Source organism: Ambystoma mexicanum, chromosome 9, assembly GCF_040938575.1.
Source record: "Ambystoma mexicanum isolate Mex_15411 chromosome 9, UKY_AmexF1_1, whole genome shotgun sequence".
Taxonomy (NCBI): domain Eukaryota; kingdom Metazoa; phylum Chordata; class Amphibia; order Caudata; family Ambystomatidae; genus Ambystoma; species Ambystoma mexicanum.
In genome coordinates this window covers 1,222,269,156-1,222,285,579 of record NC_090931.1, presented here as the reverse complement: position 1 = coordinate 1,222,285,579, position 16,424 = coordinate 1,222,269,156, and the positions used below count along the sequence as shown (strand labels likewise).

General features: G+C 45.5%; 1 protein-coding gene across 4 annotated transcripts in view; it reads left to right on the top strand.

Annotated features, from left to right (window-relative positions):
• Positions 1 to 325: 325 nt before the first annotated feature.
• CCNT2 (cyclin T2) overlaps positions 326 to 16,424 on the top strand; it is an 89,938-nt gene continuing 73,839 nt past the window's right edge. Inside the window, exons 1-3 of one of the 4 annotated variants that reach the window (XM_069616563.1) lie at positions 326 to 572; positions 1,181 to 1,262; positions 11,661 to 11,789. In XM_069616563.1, the coding sequence (XP_069472664.1) occupies positions 415 to 572; positions 1,181 to 1,262; positions 11,661 to 11,789 (369 nt within the window). In that variant the 5' untranslated portion in view covers positions 326 to 414. Of the gene's footprint in view, positions 573 to 1,180; positions 1,263 to 8,616; positions 8,891 to 11,660; positions 11,790 to 16,424 lie in introns of those variants that run through there. The other 3 variants (XM_069616564.1, XM_069616566.1, XM_069616565.1) reach the window with 3 other exon arrangements.

The following is a 16,424-nucleotide window of genomic DNA, read 5'->3' as shown; positions in this document are numbered from 1 at the left end:
AGGCGCGGACGGCTGCTCATTCTATAAAGCAAAGCGCCCATTGCGAAAGACCTTACGTGCACGCGCTTGTCGTAAAGTGCGCATGCGTAGTCTTTGGCACGTACGCACAAAGTAAAGCGCCCATCAAAGACACCACGACCAACCTATGTTCAGTTTCAATCGCTGTAATAATTAAGCTAGTGTTGTTTTTCCCTGTTTAAGAGGGGAGAAGATTATATATTGAGATACAGTGCCACTGACTACTTGTGCTTACTTGAAAACTGTTGTATCGAGCGAGAACCACATATCCCAGAATGCCGTTTGTTACATCTTCCGGTGTCAGGCGCCACATTTCCGGTGATTGTGACGCTGGGTGCGCCCGACGCTTCGGCGCAGTTGGTCTCTGCTGTTCCGCGCGCACCTTGGGATCGTGTGATGGCTGAGTGTCGGGATGCCGCTTCTAGATGGTTCTTCACACGGGAACAGTTGGACAGTACGCCGTCTAGGCGCTGCGGGTTGGAGGCCGACAAGGAGCTGTCGTACCGCCAACAAGCGGCCAACCTCATCCAAGATATGGGACAGCGCCTCAACGTGTATCCTTTGCGGCCTAGGGCCTGTCGGTGCAGGTCTCGGAAAGTAATGTGAGGTCATGCTTGACTTACATTGGTGATTCTGTGATCAACTTTAGAAGCAAATAGCAGTTCTATTCCTCCGTGTCCTGTTCTCCCCGACGAGGTCTCGGCCGACGACCCCCATTGAGGGATCGGTGTGTTAACATAGTTAGTCGCAGGCCTCCTCCTGACAGTGATGCGTGGCGGGCACATCTGCGATATATTGGCAGTTCGCTTTCTTGCCATCCCAGACGTGAGCTATGTATTTTAAAGGCGGTAGGGCCTTGACTTGAATCTAGTCCAGCGACGTGTCTATTGAGTTGTTGGGATTAATATGGTTTATGTAGGGCGATTTGTGATTTCCAGGGCTTTTGTTGACAATTGATGGCGGGTGTCTGCTGCACTAGTTGTGCCATCAGCCTACCCTTTTGTCTGTCGATTGTGCACCTATTGTCTTGTTAGTTTCTTAACACGCTTTGTACCGGGTGTCTCAAAAATGGGATTGTCATCATTTCGCCGACGGGATGGTAATTTAAAAAACCGGTTATTTCTATACTTATAAATCTTTATTTCCTTAATCTGTACTTAAGATCGCAGCTGACGATAAACACTGCCATCGTTTACATGCACAGATTTTACATGCACCATTCCTTTACGAAGTTTCACAGAAACGTGAGTATTAACCTTTTCTCTGCGATCTCTTTACGTTACACTATGAAAATCCAAATCCAGTCGTGATTGAAAATTCCTGGCCGCCATGTTGGTAGAGAACGACAAAACCGGAACTGCTTTCGTTGGTAGAAGTTGAACGTTGTGTCTGGCAGAGCTGGCCCAGCCGCATGCCTTGCGATGCGCTTCCATGATGCGTTTGTTAAGTAATTATTCACAGAATAGTTTGTTTTAATTAATGAGTGTGCGTTTAGGGATACAAGGGAACAATATGCTCTACCACTCAACTGGTGCACCCCACCCCCCAAATGTTTGCTGGTCCAAACATAATTAAAGCAACAATGAGGTTTCTCATTGCTTCATTTTACGGTCTGTGGTGAAAAATCTCATTAAAACACTGTCGAGCAATATTTAGTTTTTGTCAGGCCCACATATCGTAGTCGACATCCAGTCTATATCTTGGTTCCTTAAACAGATACCCGAGTATCCCCAATGATTCACAGATGCCCATTTGATTTTTTTTTTACCCTTGAGCAGCGGTTTGAAGCTGCTTTGACCAGTAAACACAACTGTTGTGCAATTGAAAACCTAATCGAGCCCCACTCTACAGTATCCAAACACCTTCCCGTCACCACGTCGGAAAAGTGCTGGTTTGGTCCCTTGGCTAACACTTCCATCCATATTTGGCACTTCCTCCACCCGTTCCTATGTTATGTCTTCTCGTCCCTGGTTTGTCTGCACCATCTGGTCTTCAAGTCACATTCTTTCACCTCATTGTCAATGCCCCATGTCGCCCTCTAACTGTGTTTCATTCTGTGAGTGTTTTTGTGACAAAAATGCAATGTGGTGTGTTTCGTAAATAAAGTAATACGTACAAAATATAGGCCCATATTAGCTAAAAGCCAGATGGCGGAAACACCTTTACCTCATAGAATGAGCTTCTGATTTATCATACATGTGTCGTCTCGGATAATCTTCCTAAATTCACACTTGAATCCAATATTTGGGAACCGAACACCCACCACGTTTTGCTGTGGCTGCAATAGGACAGACTCTGTCATTTTGTACACTCCTATATCGGGCCTCTAAATTCGCTTTGTCCTTTCGTGGGTGCCCCTCCTACTTACGTGCCCACATTCGCTCACAGCAACCTGTTTTTACATTTTGTTTCTTAAATATAGTCATGTACTGAGACAGTTGTGGCTAAGCCATGGCTAAATCTTTTTTTTGTGCTAAATCTTGAAACAAGGAGAATAACTGTTCAGGCGCGACAGTTGTGGCTAAGCCATGGCTAAATCTTTTTTTGTGCTAAATCTTGAAACAAGGAGAATAACTGTTCAGGCGCGGCATCAAGGCAGTTGATGGGATCTCCACCTTTCTATGCCCCTATGACCCGACATGCTGTCAAACTTAACCATTTAGAAGATTTATTAAGTGGTGGTGGGGGGTGTTGTATTTTATGGGAACATAATCAAATCTTCTGATCGCCCACCCTACTTGGTATTTTTATTTTATACAGAACTGTGTGAACGAGTAAAATGTAAACTTTTCACACATAAATAAAAGTTCATCACTTGCATCGTTCATTAATACATATTATAAATTCCTTGACCAAAATAATTCTGCTAAACAGAGAAAGTAAACCGATTTCAATAACATCCCTGAACTTGATTATGGCTATGATCATTGATATCTGGTTACCCCTCAAGCAGCAAAGCCAAAAGCCTTGTGTATTAGTAAGAGGGGCGATGCACATACTTTTCCAAGAAATGTGATCTGAGGTCAATAAGAACCGCAACACTCAAACAGTTGATTAATGATTTCCCAGACCTTCTTTTCCATACACAGCCTTCAGCTTCTGTTATTAGGTGATAGACCTACTTTGGAATACGTGACTGGCAGACGGGAAGGTTCATATGCAGGGATCAAATTAAGATTTCGTAAACTAAAAATAGCTCTTGGTATCCAACGTTGAAAGGATGGCAGCTCAAAAACCAGGGCCTAACAAACCATCCAAAAGACAAAAAAAATTCACTCCACCTCTTTGCAATGGCCAACAAGATTTATTACATGCAAAAGTTCTCAGATGGTCCTGTAGAACCAAACAGGCACAGAACCCGTCTTATCTCAATGGGTTACCGTTTATATAGTGGAGATTAACAGAATTTAACAATACTATGCATACTGGGTATATCATAACCCCACCACCCTCGTTCGCTACCGCTGCTAGAGCATGCTACCCCCCCTCTTACCTGATTGGCCATGTCTATGCTTCACCATTTCATGTGGTCCACGGTCGTCGCTGTTGAACCGCGTATATGATTGGTGGGATTTTATCAATAGGTTTGTGAATTCTGGACCGTCACATGATGTGCGCCCCTCCTCTTCCAGACGCGATCAAAGTAACTAGGCTAGCCCCTGCTTTCTTCATAGATGCCATGGCGCACATGAAGTGCTCCCCCTACTGTGTACTATATTTATTGGCATCAACACCAATGCTTTTGTCCCCAATCGCCTTCCAACCCCGGCGCCCAGGGGTGACGTGCCCAGGGCACCGATCTAGAGTCTGAAATTCAAGGATTTGCTTGCACAAGTATGTCTAGCTGATTCATATGTGGTCTCCGCCCCAGGGTGGGGGCAGTAGTGTTGTAAACAGTGGCCTGGCTCATTGACATCAGAGCCTCGTGCCCTATTCTCACGAATTTGTCGTTCAAAAGGGCGCTTTTCTTCCTGCTCTTATACCAACTCCGCTGCTGGATACAATTGGTGCTTATCTGCGCACCATGGGTGCCTCTGACCTCATCTTCTCTCCCTGGGAACTGGAAACAGGATTTGTTTTAGGAGCCGAAGTACCAGAGCCACAGCTCCACACTAAGGCCCGTGTTCTCTTCTGTTCCTGTGCTAGGTTTTAACATCAAAATGGCGACAATTCTGCTAAATTAGAACTCAACCTTGCTTCTACCACACTGCCCTGCTTACTCCATCTTCCTCTCATTTCAATCCTTCCTGCACATCCTGCTACTTTAGGTTATGCAGTTAAGCAACTAATTCACTGGTCCTATAAGACCTCTGATTTCTGCAACCACAACATTAATACTTTTGTTCCTCTTCCTTTATTTCAGGATCTAATATGTATCAGACCTAGGACAATGTATGTGCTGTCTGTGGCGCAAACTTCTCTGGTCCTCCCATGTTGCATTCTAACAGGTTTTCCTCCAACTTTTTGCTGGCTTGGGCGCTGTATGTGCATCCTGAGAATTAACCAGTGACTAGGAGCTACCACTGGAGACAGGGGAGCTAGTAAATAGAGTTCTGCATATCTAACATGCATATAAAATGCAAACCTATCCCTTTGTCCATTATTTGGGACCCCCTTATGCTGTAAGTGTTCAAATGTTTATAGAATGTCCCAAATGCAGAGTTTAATTCACATAGGTGGGTTTATTCATTTTCGGTTGGCATAAGGAGCCAAAAGCAGCTCTTGTCTAGACTACAGACGGGAGTTAAATGGCTCCCAGCTCCCCTCAATTTCGAACCCTAATGTGCACTTTGCATGTAAGACTGTCTAATCGTAGGGCACAGGAATTTTAATGGGTATGGCTAGAGCTGTAGATTATCTGCATATTCCATGGTAGACTTTTTTTCCCCGGTCATTGTCAATTCGTGATTATATATGTAGTCCTAGAAGAGGGCTTTTTTTAAATTGCCCTATTCGCTATTATTGTGTTTATACTACTTGGTATATATCCCTCCTCATTCCCATTTATTATTAATTGAGGCAACAGAAAATCACCTTAGGCCCATTGCTTTGTTGGACTTGAGTAGCAAAATTAATACTCTTTGGTAAATTGGCAAAGGCTACATACGATTATTTCTAAATGTTCTAACTGGGCCAATGGGGCAGTACAATAAGTGGACCGGCCGGTGGTTAACCCAGGGATAATGTTTCCCCCCTTAATTTTTTCTGCTTTTTAAATGCGCACGCAGAGAGGCTGGAAGCAAGAAAAACATCGGATATCGGCAAAGGGTTGTTAAAACTTAAAATTTTGTCACAAACGGTTGCGTTACATGGGGCTGGCACTATTTTTAAAGATGATTTTACTCCTGATGCATAGGGGGCTGAAGGCAGGGTTTGTTTTAGTCCCGTTGATATTTTATTTCTATCGCGCCGTGCACAAGTGTTTCAGGGCGCGACGAGGCAAGGGAGGGGAACAGGGGAGAACAAAACAGCAATCTTATTAGGCCCTGTGACATTGAGAATGCACAAGTGCATGGGGGAGGTGGAAAGTGCGAAGCAGAGGAGAAACATAATTAACAATAAATAATAACGGCAACAAACGGTGGTAATGCAGCCAGCAATTTGCAAGTGCTAGGTTTAAGGCAGCAGACAGAGTAGGTCCGATAAGTGCAGGAAGAACAAGGGGGGGGCTGTATGGGTACAGATACAGACCTCAGTGCAAGGGGTGGCCCGGAGGCAGTGCGGTAGGGTGACAGGATGAGCAGGTACCTGGGCCCAAAAGACAGAGGTTGGCCAGGTGCACAGTGCCAAGAGAGAACAGATCAGCAGGGGAAGAGGGGGAGCGAAGGCAGAAGAAAAGAGGAAGGTCTTGAGGTGCTTCCGGAACCGGAGATCGTTCTCCTCCAGTTTTAGAGTGGCGGGGAGGCTGTTCCAGGGAGAGGCCGAAGACGGAGATCTACCCCCAGCTCGTTTCTTGGAAAAACAAATTACCCTCAGTGAGTTGGAGGTAGAGGAGCGAAGAGCTCGAGGGGGGGAGGTATTTGCGGAGGGATAGCTGAAGGTATTTTGGACCCAGGCCCCAGAAAGCCTTGTGGAAAATGCAGAGGGTTTGAATTTAATCCTTGCATCCACTGGGAGCCAGTGAAGAGATTTCAGATCTGGAGAGATACGATCCCAGGGCTTGAGGCCAAGGACAAGTCTTGCAGTCCTGTTCTGGATTAGTTGAAGAGGGCGGAGAGTAGAGGCAGGTAGATTTAGAAAGAGGCTGTTACAATAGTCCACGCTAGAGAGAAACAGAGCTTGAGATACCATGAGCTTCTGGGGGAAGGAGAGGAAAGGCAGAGTACCCCTGAGGAGGTGCAGTTGGAAATTTGACTTTTTAGAGACCTCAGATGTGGGCGGAGAAGGAAAGGGTGGAGTCAAAGTTCAATTTATATGAAGCAGACATGACGTTTGTTTTTTGCTGGGAATTGTCATGTGGGGAAGTTAATGGTGGCTTGTCTAAGCTGATACCACCGTTATAGTTGATCAAACTCCAGTGGGGCGTGTGTGGCTGCCAATTACTTTAAATTTAGCATGGGTAAATCCAAAATCAGGTTTTCAAATAAGAGGAAACCGGTTACTTGGAACGGGAAGCTTTGTGATATAAATTCGGAGGTAAAGATCTCACCCATATGGGTTTTGCCTTTAATTTCTCTCATGCCGCGTTCCCATATTCACAGAAGACTTAAAACCTAAAATCCTTCCATTGGTAGTTAAGATGGGTCACCTTTATGGTTTTTCGTTGGTTTAGTTATTTAATTGTAAATTGTCCTGTTAATTTTATATGGGACGGAGATACTCATTGTCTATTTGGAGAAGTTTAAGTCTCCCCAGCTCCTTGTCTATGTATGCTATCAGAATCAGCTGCGGCAGATGTCTTTGGTTTTTGCGACCTAGTGGAACATTTCCCTTAACAATTGGGATGGGAGAGGAGGCCTCCCGATTTACAAGCATGATGCATTACCATAACGCTTGTCCCATTATTGGGAATTTCATGAATGATCCTTATTGAATTACTGTCAATGCTTTTAATTGCGTTTACCTGTGGAATACTTGTGATTAAAGGGGCAGTGCAGGGTTCGAAATTGTTCTAGCTCCTCATCCTGCTGTTGTAGCATGTTTGGTTACTGTTGTTTACCCATGAGCTGCTCTTTAGTCCTTGCTTATCCAATCTTAATTTCGATACCTACAGGGGTAGTAAATATGTTGCCGCCTCAGTTCTCCGCATAGGCTCTAAGGGTGTGACATGATGTGCAAATATATCTCGCCATCTGCGAGGGCACAATTTGAGCTCTCAGAATGAAATGGCAGAAACTCGATTGGTGCCACGATTATGAGTCCAAGACTGTAGATTTTGTCCATAGCCAGATGGTGAACAGTGTTTTTTTTTTTTTATTTTTTTTTTTGGCTATCCGCTCTTATTGGGACGACAAATGTCTTCATTAGCTGCTTCGGCAGATATGAATGTTGCTTTTGCTTGTATGTAGTTTTGATAATGCTGTATACGCTAGCATGTTTTATCTGTTAATTGTGAAAGCTTTTACTGAAACAGATAACACGTTTAGGGGCCGAAATTTAGATTTGATAAGCAAGAGCTAAAATCAGCATTAACCAGTGACCAGTAACTAGTGCATAGCATTCTGCAAATCTAACTTGTACGTAAGATGCAAACCTATCACTTTGTCGGTTGTTTATGGCCCCTTATGCTTTAAATGTTGTATATGGGTGTTCTAATGGTTATTTATAGAATGTCAAAAATGCAGCGTTAAATACACATAGGTGTGTTTGTTTGGCATTAGTTGGCCTCAGAAACCAAAAGTGGCTCCTGGTCGCAAGCTAACTAGGCTCTCAAGCGGGAGCTAAATAGCCCCACAGCTCTGCTCAATTTCAAACCCGGCACTCGTTGATGGAGTGTGAAATTGCAAGGGGAACCGTATTCAAATGAATCCCATTCGATATGTAGAAAACCCACATTGCCCCCTCTGTGGTAGCCTCCTTACTTTTTTTTCTGGGTTTTGGACTTTTCTCCCAGTCAAGCTTAATCCACAGCCTGACTGACAGTGTAGCTCCTGCTTTATTTGCTCTGCCAAGTACTCCTTGCTCCTATGGCATAGGTACCACATAGTCTCTTTGAGAGCCTACCCTCTCTTCGTTGTGTGGCTAGTCTGGTGTGTACACCTGTGTAAAATGTTTCTTCCTTTATCCTGCTGGGTCCTTTGACGCTCTCTCAGCAATTGGCAGGTGTATGTTTGCCCCCGAAGAGCTGAGGGGAGTTACGTGATTAGCCCATGTCCGTTGTGAGTGGAAGAGCTGGGCCTATTTGGCCACTGGCTAGCCCCTCCTCCCCCATAAGTTAGGGCATGTAGTGGGCCTAAACCAATTGTAAATGATAAATGTGGACGCTTGCCTGGCACTGTGTGGATTGACGCCTTTGTGTGAGAGCCCTTGCTGTGTTGAAGGACTACCACCCCGCTTTAAGAGTGATGCTTGGTTTGTGACTGGTTGCTTTGTTCGCACACTCGTCTTCCGAGGGGTATAAAAGACCCTCCCTCACCAGCCCACTCGCCTTGTCAACAGTTGGATCTCTGAACCTGATTTCTGACAGGCCTGCTGTATGAGGGAGGACTTGAAGCCCTGCACTGGCATCCTTTGGTGTTAACAAATGAGCAAATTGAAGACTATGGCTTCGGTGCGGCCAGAAAGAATCGACCGCTGTGTTCCTTTCCGCTGCCCATCACCGCTCCTGACCGTGCCTGCGCCACGCGACCAGAAACGAGTGCAGCTTTGCTGCTAAGACATCAAAACGGCTCATCACAGAACCAACCAGAACATCTTCATCCCAGGAAATGAGGTAAGTCCTCTGGGTCTTTCTCTGGTACAACTCCCCCACCCAGAAGCGTCTGCTGCCTAGATACGTGCATCACACCACCAAATTCACCTTCCTGGTAATTCCTCCATAGCATGCTCCTCTGGTGCGAGTCTTCAAGCAAATAATAATTCTTCCCCGGGATCTCCTTTTTATGAACTCCGCGTCAGGTGCCGAATCTTGGGCACGAGGACAATGTGGAACTCTGTGACTGATGCTGATCTATCTTGTTTACACTTCAGCTCCTCTTGCCAAAAGTCTTGGGTTCCCTTCTTCACTGGTGACTCGTTCACACAAAGGTACATTTTTCCTGCAAAGACTGCCCACATTTGCACATGGTCTTGGATGAACTTGCCGGCATTGAAAGAAAAACGTTTTACTTGCATATTGCTACCGTTTCTTTTTCAGCAAGGGCTCCTTGACTCTAAAAAACAGTCTCAAAATGGACTTTACTGGCCATTGCTAATATTTGAGACTCTCCCTGGCAAGTAAATAATGATATACCATGTGTATAATTGCTTTGGCGAATGGCTTTTTTGCCTGGCTAGTAGCTTGCACCTATTTGAACCCTAGATTAAAAAAAACTATTTTGCCAAGTTACTGACTTGAGTGTTCTCCTTTGCCTCTTCTTGTGCATAAAGATTATAGTTTTTTAAATGTTGTGTGGACAATCTGTCATTGGTCGTTAAAGAAGTGTATGCTAGTACCTGTGAACGTAACCACGAGAGTTAGACATGGGCTCTGTCGCGACTACCACATGGTGAAGATCTAACAGAGGACCCTGACCATGTTTGTACACCACCAGTTGGCCTGGGGAGTTACATATAGCTATTGGTGTCAAGCTAACAAGCCTCTTATAGGCCACAGGCAGGAGCTAAATACCACAATTCAAATCCATGAGACAAATGGACGATTCTAGCTGCAGCTCAGAATTTTACAGTTGGACCAAAGTGGGGCTTTACTTGCTACTGTGGTGATCTTATGTTTTCTATAGGGAACACATTTATTTTTGTAAACGTCTACAGACAATCCATATTTGGTATTTTGAGAACTGTGGGCACTGTACCTAACAAGCAAGGGATGCTCCACGGCGCTACCATTTGGTGAGCCTGATGAAGTATAGTTAGTGGTGCCCCACGGGACTTAAAGCAGTTTCTGATCTTCATTTCGATACTTAACATTGTATGTGTAGTGCATCTCGATACATATTTAATATACTTTTTCAGTCCCATTCTTGCGTTTCTTCTTGATATGATAGTTCATTTATATAGCGCACTATACACATTGTTTTAAAGCGCTTCAAGGCAAGGGAGGGAACAAGGGAAAATACAACATTCTTACAGGCCATGAACAGTAAGGATGTGAAATTAACTATCATACTCGGCCTGACGGCATTTCAGATGGTGCAAGTGCTAAAACATAATGAATGGAGGGGGAGAGTGGGAAGGAAATGGAAACAGACAGGCGACTACCGTACTAGGCCTGACAACATTTATGGTAGAGCAGGGGGAAAACAAAAGGTGAGGGAGAGGGGTGCAGGAGGGGAGGAATAAAAAAAGCGACTATCGTACTAGGCCTGACAACGTTTCAGATGGTGCTGGAGAGGGGGGGGGGTAGTAGTGAGGGGAAGGGGGAGCGACAGGCGAGGTTGCTATCATACTAGATCCAGGGACAATTCTTATAGAGTAAGTGCATAGAAGAAAGTAAGGGGAGCAGATTGGAAAAGGGGGAGGGGAGGAGAGAACAGAGAGTAAGCAGTCAAAAAGAGTAGAGAAGCTAGTGAGGAGAGCGAATACAATTGCAGAAGGTCAGTAGTAACACATCTTGTTGCAAGCCAGGATACAAGATGAAGATGGGAACAACATGATTCAGGGCCACCATGAGTACAAGATGCAAAGAAGTCCAGCATGAGAGTTGAGAAAGGGCGACGCACCGTGAATCAATGAAGTCCATAAAAGTTAAATCCAACATTGGCCACAAGACGGTGATGGTGAATGTATCGGGACAAACTCCTGTGTGCAGGAGGGGGTGGGGGGGACCAGAGAGGGTGGGAATGGCCTGTGGGGACAGAGGGTACAAACGCATGTTGGTGCATGCTTACCTGATGTCGTAGCAGTGGGGTCGGACCCTGGATCCTCCTGGTCCGAACAGGAATTGCCCTTCTCTTTGGACGCCCGGGCTAGAGACGCCCTTGATCTAAGAGTTGAGAGCAGGAAGGAAGAGGGAGGGCTAAGAAGGTGGGCGGGGCTTAGGCGACCTAGATCCACCTGCTCCCCAGCTGCAAAGGAAAAGAGGCTGGAGGGCTCCTTAAGTAGGGAAAAGGGCGGCACACGGGAAGGCACCAGGTGACCTAGGTCCACTTACACCTGCTGCCCAGCTTCGTAATCTTTGAAGTTTAACTGGCCTGTACCTTGAAGTTAATAATTCACACTGACAATCTAGTAATAAAAAAATGTTGTAAACACTCAGTTTTGTACCTTTGTGACTTTAGGGGGATCTTGGAGCCTGCATAATTTATGCAAAGGGTGTTTTCTCCGTCAGTATTTTTTTTTTTTAAAGTCCACGACATTCTTTAATTTTAATCATGGGTAATGGCAATCCAATGAGGAGTTAAAATCACACAAACACTCAACTTTGTGCTACATCCTATTTAATTGTTATAATGCTCCATAAGATGTTTGTATTTCTAATTAGTTTACTGTCCCTCTACCAGATGGTTTTTGGTACTTTTTAAAGTATTTTTTTTCTCCTACAGATTATTTCTCCCACTGCGTTATTCTTAGCTGCTAAAGTGGAAGAGCAGCCTCGAAAACTTGAACATGTCATCAAAGTGACTCATGCCTGTCTCAATACTGTAGAGGCACAGCTGGATACCAAGAGTGAGGTGGGTCGATGTAGGACATCGTAAAAGTACTTGCAGTTTCGCTTTGCCACCCTCCCCAGTGTTTCAGTCCGATTTCTTGAATTGCATTTTTTTTGTATAGTGTTGTCTTTCAGCCATTCGAGTATTGTTGGTTGGAGTTTTCTAGTGGGTTTAGAGATGTCTAATTTTAGAACGTGAGGACATGCCTTCTAGCTATTGTGCTTGGCTTAATGTTGTTATAATTTGGCTGCTGAATGTTTTCAGATGTTGCAGAGACTAGGTGGCTTAGTGGCTGGCACTTGCTTGCAAGTAGCACATTCTGTATCCTCTGGTTTATTAGATTCAACCCTGCCCCCCCCCCCCTTCCACGCATGTAGCTAGTTTTCCATGCAGAACATAGGACAAGAAGTATTTGGGTTGATGGCCATCTCCTATCCATTGGTATTTGGGTAATTGAAGATCGTCGCGTATGCAAGTCATTGTTCCTTTTCTCGCAAACTGTTTTGTTTGGGAGACCTCACCCTCCCTGATTAAGAGTGATGCATTCAGTTCTTGTGTTGTCTTTTGTTATTTTTAAGAATAAATGGCTGGGGGTTCATTTTATGCCAGTGTACATTTTCGTCTTGATTTTTCAATTTGTTCCCCTCATAATTAACCTATGCAAGTTTGACTCTTAATGTAAAAAAAAATGTAGGCAGTAGCTGCATTGGCTCTGCCATGTGAGATTGATTTACTTTTGTTATAAGGCCTGGGATGGGGCGGCCATGTGTGTTCTAAAGTATAGTTTGATCTCATCCTTCTCCATCGCCTGCTCTCAAGCCTCCCGTAGCTCTGCTCTTCCCTCCACCTCTTTCTCGTCCAGATCACCTAAGGTCTCTAGACAAGTGTCTCCTCCAAAAAAAGGTGGCCTCAATGCTCCTCCAGAATTATCAAGGACAACATTGCTTCCCTTGGATGATTTCTGCAATCACTCCTTTGCCAGAGTCCTTCCCGCCTCTCCTTAACTCTTCTGCTGACCACTCCTGCCCTATCTTGCTTACCCTCTTTGTGGGCAAACTCTTGGAGAAGCTGGTAATCTCCCAGCTGACCCACCACACTTAATCTGTTGGTTGTCTCCACGACTACCAGTCTGGTATTAGAGAAGCCAGTTCTCATCCTTCTTGACCTTTCTTCTTCCTTTGATAGTCGATCATGCCACCCTGTTAAACCGACTCTGTGATACCCATGGCATCATGGACCTGGCACCGGACTGGTTGACCTCCTTCCTCACCGAGCATCCATCCCAGGTTCAACTGGGCCCGTTTTGCGCCTCCATCACACTCTACCTTCACAGCTCTATTCTCTTGCCGGGGCTCTTCAACATCTACCATACCCCTCTAGCCCATTTGATCTCCGGCTTCTCTCGTCTCTTCCAGTGTTATGCAGACGACATGCAGCGCTCTCAAGCTTCCCTCCACTGTCTTCTCTCCTTCCTCTCTTATCCCAGATGTCTGACAGCTTTTCAGGCATGGTGTGCTGCTAACGATCCCTGCCTTAATGCCAGTATGACTGAGATTCCTCTCATTGGTACCCCAGCTCCCTATTCTTTGGCTGCCCTCCATGGCCCCCCCCTCCCATACTGTGAAGCAAAAACCCTTGGTGTCATCTTCGACTCCGCTCTCCTCACAGACCTTGCCAAGAAGACCCACTTCGAGCTTCACCTCCTCGGAGACCACCTCCATTCTCCCATTCCTTACCATCGCCCAGAAACTCGATGCTTCCAGAGCTCTGGTCCTCTCAAGGCTAGACTACTGTAATAGCATCTTCCTCAATCTGCCTAAATCCTCCCTTTGCCCCCTTCAACTAATCCAGAATAGGACTGCCAGACTTATCCATGGCCTCACACCCATGGGCTGCATCTCTCCAGCCCTAAAATCGCTCTTGCCTCCGCGTTGCTGCAAGGCTAAAGTTCAAGACCCCCTGCATCATCCACAAGGCTTTCTGGGGCCTGGGAACCTGCTACATCCAATTCTTTCCATAAATACCTCCCTGCTTTTGCCCTTCGGTCTTCTAGCTCCAACTCTGCAGATCAGACACTTTTTCAAAGAGATTGGAGGGGGGTAGAGAGCTCTTACGCAGGTGTCTCCCTGCCCTTTTCAGACATGAGCACGATCTCCAGAAGTTCCCCTGATAATGTCCCCCTCTGCCTCATTTTGACTGGCTGCCTAGTTGCCTCTGATTCATACAGGGCACCTGACCCTCCTTGGCCAGTCTACCGTGGCACCTGGTCTCCCCTGGCCCCCCACAACCTGCACTTGCCCCAACAGGCTTCCTTCACTAGCCTGGCTGGGCCTGCATCCCTTTGAGCCCATCCTGCCCGTTCCTCACACTTAGCACGTGGACCTTCTTCCCCTGCACTCTTCATTCCCCTGGCACTTGTCCACCTGACCTCCCCATAGCACTCGCCTATGGGCGTTGGTGGGACTGTCATTTTTCTTCATTCCTGTCCCCAACCGCCCCCCCCCCCCTTTTTTTTTTTTGTCTTGCGCCACAAACCACCATTTGCTGTATAGGGGCATTATAAATACCTAATAAATAAAATGTGATGCAGTAAGTTTGCACAGAAGGTGGTAGTCCTTTTATTTACCACTAGTGTACAACTTGGGCAGCCTTGCTGCATTAGTAATGAGTTAAGAACCGGAGCAATTTGCATATAGACATCCTAATTGGGTGGTAGAGGGGCAGTCAACCTCTTGGAGACCCCTTCAAAATGAGTCATGGTGGGTTTAAAAATGTATGGGGGCGGGGCTTATATCTGAAATGTGAGTGGAATATACCATTTCAGGTGAAAAGTCTACAAGTTTGTGATTTTTACAATCTAGGCTCATTACTGAAACCTATATTGGCCCTTGTACTCTTCATGCTGAGTTTTCTGTAAAGCACAACTTAAGAGGTGCGTATCCAAACAAGAGCCTCTGCATTCTGCTAGCTATGGGTGGGTGAAAAAATGTGTTGCTTTCGTTTGGAATGGTGGACCAGCGAAAGACTGAACAGGACACTGCTTTGCTGGATGCAATAAGGAAGGTGGCAGTTCTTCGACTCTACCAGTCAAAACTGCCATTGAAGATTTATTCGGACTGTCTGACAAAGATGCAACACAAAAGAATCACACTCCTTAATGTCACTTTATACACCCATAGACTCAAGCTTGTCACACCTTAAACCCTGTGGAGCAGACGACGCAAGAAGCGGGCAGAGACTAGCATTAGTATGTTTCTGGGAAGGCGGCTCCAAGACTTTTAAAGCAGCATTGGTGAACAGGCACTAGAATCCAATGGGGCAAATCCGACTACACTATTTGTGATTGTGCTGGCATAGGAAAAAACGGCCAAACTATTTTGCAAAATTGTAGCACGGGGTAAGTTGAGTGCCATATTCAGTCTAAAAATAGATATCCTGGGCCCATATTCACTCTGCATAATTGACACAAGCCAAGACGCCATCACTCTTGCTAAAAAAAAAATCTTTTTACGTAAGATGCAATCGCAATCTGATTTGCTGGGATGCTGTCTGCCACAAATGGTGTTTTGTGCTCTCGCGCTATACGAATTATAGGAAATTCAGCATTCAAAGAGGGTGCAATCTTTGGAACATTCTTACAGCAATCTGTTTTTGACCTTTATAGATTACTGTAGGAACGATTGTGAAAAGACTTTAAGCCACCTGGCTGCAGTGAAAAACACTTAAGACAACCAGACCCAAGTAATGAAAGAGGACCGTATTCCGGAATCTCAGGGCAAGAGTTGGTGTCAAATGGGTGCTTTTGGCCAACCGTGCGGTTATGTGTCAGTGATCTACAGGAGTCTCCACTTACGGGGCACCTAAACATTTATCTCCCTGCCACTACAACCCTTTTACAATATGGTACTGAAGAAGCACGTATGGCTCCTGAACATGTGCGCTACCATTTTTTGGGCCATGGGTAATTGGCGTAGTAGGATGGTGGCAGCTGTAATTTAAGTCACCCCCCCACCCTGGTTTGGAAGTCATTGGGGTGCAAATGTGATTGTGTGCTTCTACACCAGCCTATTTTGTTTTTGTGCGTTCACTCAAGGCTGGCCTAAAATCGGGTAATATTATCCCCCTATAGATATGGTCGCCGTAAATAATATCAGCGGGAAAAGGTTGCGGCGATATTATATGGGTGACCATATAAATGGGGACAGGGGCAAAAAACAAATATTTAAAAAGAAAAAAAAGTGTGGGGGTTGCGGGGGTGTCCCCCGCATGTTCCATGCAATAATGTCGCCACAAAAAAACGGCCATTTTTCGGCAATATTTTTGCATGGCGACATTATTACATGGAACCCCTAAAATGGACACTGCTCACGAGAGGCCCAGCTCTGCACCATCTATACCGGTTTAGACTGGTACCTAGCTGGGCCAATGCACCTACTGTTAGGGTGGCCTTGAGTGTTTGGTGGTTTTTAGGGCCAGTCTGTTTAGCTTGTCACCAGTATCTTTGAACACCGCTTCTCGCTTTTGAGTGTTTAAAGAGCTGGCCTATGCCACCCCAGGAGTGAGCTGGTATATATGGGGAAGATCCTGACCCTTCCTAGAGTCTGATATTGTTGCGAGATTTACCTACTTGCTGCTATTTCCCCCCCAGGAAGATAT